Source organism: Brassica oleracea, chromosome C6 (genome assembly GCF_000695525.1).
Source record: "Brassica oleracea var. oleracea cultivar TO1000 chromosome C6, BOL, whole genome shotgun sequence".
Classification (NCBI taxonomy): domain Eukaryota; kingdom Viridiplantae; phylum Streptophyta; class Magnoliopsida; order Brassicales; family Brassicaceae; genus Brassica; species Brassica oleracea.
In genome coordinates this window covers 11,577,510-11,586,789 of record NC_027753.1, presented here as the reverse complement: position 1 = coordinate 11,586,789, position 9,280 = coordinate 11,577,510, and the positions used below count along the sequence as shown (strand labels likewise).

The 9,280-nt window shown below is 35.3% G+C and overlaps 1 protein-coding gene and 1 long non-coding RNA gene across 2 annotated transcripts; one reads left to right on the top strand and one right to left on the bottom strand.

The window, feature by feature from the left end:
* Window positions 1–1,291: 1,291 nt before the first annotated feature.
* On the top strand, window positions 1,292–3,099 carry LOC106299624 (protein TRANSPARENT TESTA 1). Its single transcript, XM_013735684.1, has 2 exons — window positions 1,292–1,801; window positions 2,674–3,099. The coding sequence occupies exons 1-2, from the start codon at window positions 1,325–1,327 to the stop codon at window positions 3,097–3,099; spliced, it is 903 nt and encodes a 300-aa protein (XP_013591138.1). The 5' UTR covers window positions 1,292–1,324.
* A 2,724-nt stretch (window positions 3,100–5,823) lies between these two features.
* On the bottom strand, window positions 5,824–7,439 carry LOC106296286. Its single transcript, XR_001261177.1, has 4 exons — window positions 7,016–7,439; window positions 6,646–6,933; window positions 6,337–6,562; window positions 5,824–6,246 (listed from the first exon to the last, which is right to left on the bottom strand). It is a non-coding gene; the product is annotated as an uncharacterized LOC106296286 (long non-coding RNA).
* Window positions 7,440–9,280: the final 1,841 nt, after the last annotated feature.

Genomic DNA, 9,280 nt, shown 5'->3' with positions numbered 1-9,280 from the left:
TGGCTCAATTCCTAGTATACTAGTTTTAGACCATTTTTTACATCCTATCTTTATTCAACTCAAAGTTCCCCATGAATGGAAACTAACCAAGTTTAATCCTCTTGACTACGACTAAGTTGATTAAAAAGTAGTCATAGTCGATCAGCAAAAGAATAATGATCATGTTAGTCATAGTCCATCAATTTAAAACAAAATTAATAGGTTTTACTTGACAATTCTTTTTTTCTGGTAAACTTAGTTGACCATTCTTATAATAGCTTTGGAATTATTATAATCATAATTTTCAATTAATAATTAAAAATAAATACTCTTTACACATAGTAGTCGATGTAATAATTCGTTCGTATGAATACCAATTCGATCTAATATTTGATTAAGCAGAACATGATAAAGATAAATAATAATACGTTTGTAAACCCGCAATATATTTTTGGAAGCAAATTCACTTTACCAAAATGTATGCAAGTTTTATTGAAACAATTTAATCTCATCTTGAAGTGTAACCTACTAATAAATTTCCGAAAAAACCATACTAATTAATTATAAATTTTCTCCGATTGGTATGTCAAATCTAATTTTACCAAACAAGATGAGGTGTTGACCGTTAGAGAGAATTAAACAGCTTACATACAAACAAAAACACAAGCCGAGAAATAACAATAAAACAAAGGCTCAACTTCCATAATAATAAAAATAAAAGATAAATTCAAAATTAGCATTTACTCCATTACCAAAACTCGAAAATTCTTATGGTAGAAAAGCAAAAAGCTTACGTAAATTCCAAATGTTACCAAAACCCTGCAATGAAAAACTTGCCAAAACTTGAAGAGGTTGGTCCACAAAATTGAAGGTTCTTTGCTTCACACTCTATTTATAGGCAAAGAGATGAAACAGAGGAGATTAAATTACTTATTAACAAAGGTTGTTTTCACTCAACCACATTCATTCTCAAGTGTCTGCTCCTCACATTCCCCAAGATTCTCATTTACTTTCACCTCTATTTGGTACGTACTTTAAATTATAGTTATAGTTTCTTTTTCATTATTCGTTTTGTTCACATTTGGTTTCGTAAACATATAGCCAATCTTATATAATACAGTATATTCGATGTTTTCTCTATCTTTATCCTCGCAGTTTAAAGGATGATTGATACGTGGGATCTACATACATACATGCATGTTTATTAGTTAAAAACTTATTGCAAACATTAAATTACTTCGATAGCTAGAGAGCAATCATTATATAAAGCTAGTTTTAATTATAATTATATATCTAGTCGAAAGTTAAAAATAAAAAAACGAGATCTATAAACAAACATTCCCAAATGTTTTCATCACTCTCAAACCACTGTTCACCACATTCAATGGATTGCGGGATCTACTCAAGCTCTTCTTCTGAAAATCCTAGAGACCACTTCCAATTCCTTGATCTCTTTCCTAACATCACTCAAAACCCTAATAACAACAATACCCTAATCGAACCTTTACCGCTTATCGATAGGATCAACTTAAACTCAAACCTAAACCTAAAATCGAGGCCATCGTATGTTGGCGAAGGAGATGACGAGGTAGAAGATGAAGAGAACGTTGTAGTGGATGTGAGCTTACACATTGGCCTTCCTGGTTCCGGTAATTCAAGCAATGGGAAAGAGATCGTCACTTACGATGCCGGAAAAGACATTGAAAATGAAGTTTCCGGCAAGGCATATTGGATTCCGACGGTGGATCAAATTATAATAGGCTTCACTCATTTTTCTTGCCATGTATGCTTCAAGACATTCAATCGCTACAACAATCTTCAGGTACGAATCATTATATATTATGCTTATTATGTGTCCATGTGCATAACCAGATCATATTAGATAACCTATCTATAATTTTCTTTTCTTTTTTTTGAGAATTTTTGCTTAGAAATATATAATTTTCATATACTATTTATATCTCCGTATCTAATATTGTTAGGACTTTGTTCATATATAAAAATATGAATTAACTTTCCAAAAGTTAAACAACCAATGTTTAACTAAATGAAAATTCCCTCTGTATCTTGATATATTATCATTTCTGAGTCTTATTTGCTTGATTAATAGTGTGACTGAATTAATGTTTTAAAAAACACGTACTGTTTTCAGCCTGACTGTTTTTTTATGGTGGTGTTTTGATGCAAATATTTCATCAATATTAATTTACGCTTGTTTCATGTTTGGAACTGAATTGTTAATAACACAGACGACCAAAGATTAGATTATTTATTCAACATTGAATTTTTATGTTTAATAGGTTTTCTCATATACAATTACATTTTGTTCAATAGTAGACAAAATTTAATATAAATTATAAGCATATTTACTCATGAGCATAAAACACTAAATTAAGTCAAAATTTATATAAGAGTTTTAAAGACATCAAAACTTTTTTATTTAATAGTTCATACCAAAAAAGTGTCATGCTCTATGCAGCCAAATTCAAACAATCGAGTCTGGTTATAATTTTCTTCAGTAAATTACCTTGATCAATCAGTAAAATGATGATTTTAAAATTTGATTCAATGATAAGGTGAGCATATGTTCTGAAAATCTATCTTGAAATCTTGAAAGCATTTCTTCTATTTCATTTTCGTCTAATTTTTTCTTTTTACATATGAAAACCTGGTTGATTCCAAATATGAATGCAGATGCACATGTGGGGCCACGGTTCACAATACAGGAAAGGACCAGAGTCACTGAAAGGGACTCAGCCAAGAGCCATGCTAGGCATCCCTTGTTTCTGCTGCGTTGAAGGGTGCAGGAACCACATCGATCATCCTCGGTCCAAGCCACTCAAAGACTTCCGAACGCTCCAAACGCACTATAAGCGCAAACACGGCCAAAAACCTTATGCGTGTCGCATTTGCGGTAAGCTCTTGGCAGTTAAGGGAGATTGGCGAACTCACGAGAAGAACTGTGGGAAACGTTGGGTTTGTGTTTGCGGTTCCGATTTTAAACACAAACGCTCCCTTAAAGACCATGTTAAGGCTTTTGGACCTGGTCATGGGTCTTATCCGACCGATTTGTTTGATGAGCACGCCTCATACTCTTCTGTCTCTGAAACGCTCTTTTAAAACTTGTGCATTGATCGTCTTTTGACTTGTGTGAACCATTTATTACTCTAAAAGAATGTGTGGTATCTGTTTATTTCGAATTTGGAAAATATACTAACATGATATCTGCACCAGTCTGGATAATGACGAAACTATTATCAATGAAATTGTAATAGTTCTTAATTTTTGAATTCTAATTGTATGCTACCATTTTATAATGCTATAAACTACTATTATTAAGTGGATGATTGGCTGAACTTTAGATTTAGAAACTTTACAGTTAAATCTAGTTCGTAAGATTTTTTGAGGTAGTTAACTAATATGGTTGTAATAATGAGAAAAAGAATAAAAAGAAAATATATTCTTAGAACAATATTTTTTGCTTTAGAGAACATGATTTTTACATCCATTCTTTTTTTTTCTTAAGATTTAAAAACTAAGTAATATAGAATTAAAAGTTCTATGATTGGAAATAAAAACTAAAATAAGTGTATTTGCTACAATCCAACCAATCACTCCTTAAGTCTTTTAAACATTATTACAAAATTGTCACATTTCGAGTTCAGACCCAACCCATTGAAAAATGATAAACCTCAGTATAATTTGGTATTGTATAAAATATTAAAAAAATTCAATTCCTCTTGTATATAAAGAAGGATGCTTTTTTTTTTTGTAAAGCAAGAGAAGGATGCTTATATTAAAATTCTATACAAAACACGTACTGAAGGTCTGTCTGTCCGTTTGTAAACTCACTCGCCGAGCAATGCAGTCGTTGAGCCAATACCCTCGTCACTTTCTTAAATCATCTTTGAGCATTTCTTATATCAATTTTGATTCAACCAAATTGGTCTTCAGTTTCAAAAAACTACAAGCAAAACAATTAAACACTTTACATATTTTCGAACTAAAAATATGTTTGCACTTAACTAAAAGAATTAATGCTAACAAAAACTAAATCACAAAAAAATTAATACATTCTTTTCAAAATATATATTTTCATATTTCTGAATGTAATTTATACACACCATTTTTTATTATTCAAAATTTTTAATTATATCTTTCACAATTGACAGAGTTAATATTTGGAAAGTTAAGGTGGTAAAGAAGTACTTTTACAGTCAGTGGCAACATGTATGCCAACCCATGTAATGTCATATTTTCGGTTACCCAAAATGGTTACGAAAAAGCTTACAAGTACAACTGCCCATTTTTGTTGAAGCAGTAGTGAAAATAAAAAAAGGTGGTTCTCATGGAACAAAATGTGTAGAGGAAAAAAGGAAGGGGGAATAAGATTTACGGATCTGCAGAGGCAAAGGAACTTTAGAGATTGATTGATAAGCCTGAATCTTTATTCGCGAAGGTTTTTTAAAGGTAGATACTATATGAAATCAGATCCTTTGGATCCAATAAAGTCAAATTCTCTTATATGGATGGAAAAGTATTACTTCAGTAAACGCTTAGGGTATGAATGGGGTTTAAATTTTCTACAAGTAGACACAAACTAAGTTGAGACTACAAATTTCAACAAAAAATAAACTGTGGCTAATAATGGATTTTTTTATTTTCACAATTTATTTTATGGCTAATCGATGTTTTACTTTCTTCGAATATTCACAAAGTATAAATCATAACTATTTAGCCACAAAATTCTACAAAATATCCATAATTTTTAGATTTTTTTAAATCATAGTTGTTTTGTGGTTAGCTTTAGATACAAAATCGCAGCTACAAAATTTGTGTACCTAATTCGTAGCTAAGTTCAGTTTTTCTTGTAGTGCAAGTGATTAGCAAATTCAAAACTTGATCGTGATAAGTAAAATGCATGTCGTTCGTCTTTGTGTATCAAACTAAGGCACGATGAGAACAATTAATGATGGAAACATTGATGGAAACAAGGAAGTTGAAGATGTTAACTAAGTTTCAGATGAAAGGGAAGAGTTAAATGATGAAAGGGAAGGGGAAGAAGATGATGATAATTTTCCTCAAGGTGAAAATGATGGTGGGGAGGAGGATGCTAATTTCCCTTATGTTGCTGAAGCGGCTGATGATGGTTAAGATTACAATGAGTACGGAAAAGTTAAAGATGACACTACAAGAAAACAAGTAGTTCCCGACTGCAGAATCAGAAGCGAAACAGTCGCAAATGACGTTTTACGACTGAATAGCGACTACGAAGCATGGTCATCAATCAACGCGTCGGTAATTACATTGGTCGTAAATCAGTCGCTATATTACGACTGTTCTACGACTAATTTACAACTAAACAATTCCGTCGGCATATAGTCGTCTAATAGTCATAATATGTTACGACTACACTCCGATTGTATCACGTCTAATATAGGACTATTCTTAGTTGATTACTTAGTTTATCAGCAGTCGCTTATTAGCAGTCATTAATTAGTCGGAACATAAAGTCGTAGTGTAGTCGTTAAATTTGCGACCGTTTAACGAGTAGTTGTTTAGTCCGAGTGTAGTCGCAATGCAGTCGCTAATTTTGCGACCATTTAGCGACTACTTGCTTAGTCTGAGCGTAGTCACAGTTGTTGTCGCTGCTCAGTCGTTAATTTTGCGACTACTTAGCGACTACATGTTTTTATCAGTCGCTGTTTAGTCGTAAAATGTTGTAATTTTATCCAACTGAATTACGACTCCCCTTTTGGTTTCTTTGAATTTGCCATTCCGATTTTAGGTACTTTCTGGTTTGTAATGATAATAAATCTATGCTATTGAGCATTGTAAAATTAGAAGGCAGTAGTTAATTTTAAAACTGAAAATGTTAAAGCCCCAAAAGTTTGAAACAAGCAACTAAACAAAAGAACTTACAAAAGTCATAAGTTTCTAGGTAAATAAACAGGAAAGCATGATCAGGTGCTGGAATTAGCAGCTACAAACTCATTATATAATGGATTAGTTGCAGCTAGAAACTTCCCCACTATAGAGAACTCCTTGATCTGCTGCAATACAAGCACCTTGCTCTTCAATAATAGCAGCATGTGCTGCATTGGAAGCAGCCTGCTCTTCTATTTTGCGGTGAGCATCTTCAAGAAGCTTCTTCATGTCGAGGAATGCAGAAGAAGAGAATTCACTGAACGTCCGTTTCCCATTGACGAGAGTTTGCTGGAGGCTTCCAATGCCATAGTGCTGTCCTCTTTCATTTGTGAAAGTTGACTACAACAACAAATCAAATTGTTACTAGAAAGCAGAAGAAAAAAGTATCAAGTATAAAGAACAAATAAAAAAATAAAAGAAACAGCTTACCAAAAGGAATATCTCGTTATCCTCCTCTGGAGAGCTGTGGATCATTGGAAGCACTGTCTGAAGTCTGTGAGTTTTCAGCCTCAAGGGCAGTCAACTTGGCTTCTTTGTTCTTCTTATACATCTCTGCAACCTTCTCTGCTTTCAAATCGACAAAGGTCCCATCATTTCTTGTATGTGTCTCCATGAAAACTTCACCAAGAGTAACTGGTCTGCCCAATTTCTCAACCTAAAATGGTTAAAAAAGAAAGTAAAGGTTAAATGACCCAAATACAAGTTAAACTTGTATGATTGGAGGGAAAAAGGACTTACCATTTCATGTTTGATTTGTTCGAAAGACTTCTGGCCGGAGTTGTGCTTGTCTGGACCAAGTCCGTTCCGGTCAGACAACCGAGAGTCTGATGCTGTCTGACTCTTTTTTTCCGCTTCGGGAGTGTCCCAATACGCTGTCATTTGTTCCCACAGTTCACCGTGGATCCAGGATGGTCGCACTCGAGACCTCCTACGAACGCTAACCATGTCCTTCATACGTCGCTGACATACCGCCTCAAATTTCTCCTGAACAATACCAGTGTGTATTTGATCTCAAGTGTGAGTTTTCTACAAAAAAAAACAGAGAAGGTTGATGTTAAAAATCAAATTAAACAAAAATTGAGATTAAATATAGAAGATAAAACTTAACTGCAAATTCTACAAATATCGTCTCTCTTTTGTTCTGAGGCACAACACTCCAACTGTAATAAGCTTCATCAAACTTTTTTGTAAAAGTCTTTGTGATCCTCCGGGTCAGTTTCCCTTTGTCACGACCAAACCTCAAAACACAGAAACAAAATAATGAATATGTTAGAATGAAACACAAGTAATTATTCAGTGACAAAGCCAACCAAAGCAAGCCAAAGTCAATTAAAGAACCAGTGACTAACGAAAATGCAAGTAAATAACATTAACAATCACTCCAAACACAGGAACCAGTGACTCGTCAAGCCTCAAGTATATAACATCAACAATCACTCCAAATATTAATCTTACAGTAGCAAAGCCTCAATTAAAGAACTAGTGACTAACGAAAATGCAAGTAATTAATCTTACAGTAGCAAAGCCTCAAGTAAATAACATCAACAATCACTCCAAATATTCACAAACTTGACCCTGAGAACTGCTGGAGAAGTCGCGTCGCTGACGTTTCAGACCGTCGAGATTGTGGCGGTGGATATGGTTGATGAACACCAAAGCAAGCCAAAGTCAATTAAAGAACCAGTGACTAACGAAAATGAAAGTAAATAACATCAACAATCACTCCAAACACAGGAACCAGTGACTCGTCAAGCCTCACGTATATAACATCAACAATCACTCCAAATATTAATCTTACAATAGCAAAGCCTCAATTAAAGAACCAGTGACTAACGAAAATGCAAGTAATTAATCTTACAGTAGCAAAGCCTCAAGTAAATAACATCAACAACCACTCCAAATATTCACAAATTGACAAGTCGAGTTCTTTAAATATATATATATAACACTCAAAACACATAAAAAAAGTTAGTTCTCAAAGGTTGGAGAAAGGATCGGTATCTCAGGGCCCAGGTTTGGCTGGGATAGCAGTTGGTTGAGTAAACGAGTCTGCTCATCAGAGAGCGTCGGTTCCACAGCTTCTGGACTTTCTGTACTCGCAGAGTCTTGAGCCTGAGAACTGCTGAGAGAACGTCGCGTCGCTGACGTTTCGGACCGTCGAGATTGTGGCGGTGGAGATGGTTGATGAAGAGGCCCTGAAGCAGCTTGAGTTTGGGCCTCTGAGTCTTGGAAGAGCTGCCTCGGAGGTGGGTAGTCACTCACGCCTGGTGGAGATCGGCGGTTGGGGACAGGAGGAGCTGTCGTCTTAGAAACGAACTGGTACTGCTAGGGAAGGGGAGATTTTTGTGAACGTTTCTGCTTCTTGTTTGATGACATCGTTTCAAAGAGAGATGAGAGATTAGGGTTCTTTAGGTCTCAAAAGAGAGATGAGGCGTTTCTGGAATTCGGCAATTAGGATTTGGACATAGTGAGATTCGAGAGAGGGTGAGAGATTAGGGTTCTTTGGTTTCAGTGGAATCGAAAGAGAGTGAGATGTCTTTGTTAGGGTTGTCTGAGTGTATTAGGCTTAGGTTGGTTTTGCTTTGGTTTTGGGATTTGGGTCTAAAAATTAGGCTTAGCGGGATTTGATTAATTCACTACAAGAAAACATCAAAAATAAAAATTCCGAGGGAAAAAATCGTCGAAATTTCGTCGGAATAACGTTATTCCGACGACATACCGACGAAACACGCCGTCGGAAATAATTCCTCGGAATTTCTTTTTTCCTCGGAAATCCCTCGGAATTTTCCGACGGAATTCCGAGGAAATAAATTTCCGAGGAAATTCCGAGGATCACTAGTTTGTCGGAAATGTCCTCGGAATATACCGAGGGAGAACTTCGTCGGTATAATTCCTCGGAAGTTCATCGATCGATGCGTGTTTGGACATATATACAATTTTCGACATGATCGGAAATTGTATATATGTGTGTGATCGGAAGTTCATCGATCGATGCGTGATCGATGCGTGATGCGTGATCGGAAGTTCCGATCGATGCGTGATCGGAAGTTCATCGCATCGATCGGAAGTTCATCGATCGATGCGTGTTCTCCCTTGGAATATACCGAGGGAGTGATCGGAAATTGTATATATGTGTGTGATCGGAAGTTCATCGATCGATGCGTGTTTGGACATATATACAATTTTCGACATGATCGGAAATTGTATATATGTGTGTGATCGGAAGTTCATCGATCGATGCGTGTTCTCCCTTGGAATATACCGAGGGAGAACCTAGGGTCCGACGGACATTATCCGTCGGAATTCCGTCGGAATTATAATTTCAATTTTCGCAAAATATTTGCCCGGTAAAATGAAAATATTCCGAGGAAAT

Excerpts from the sequence above, each read along its gene's own strand:
- LOC106299624 (XM_013735684.1), top strand. The coding sequence starts at position 1,325 with ATGTTTTCATCACTCTCAAACCACTGTTCACCACATTCAATGGATTGC. Across the intron at positions 1,802-2,673 it reads ATCGCTACAACAATCTTCAG|ATGCACATGTGGGGCCACGG; the intron begins GTACGAATCATT and ends ATATGAATGCAG.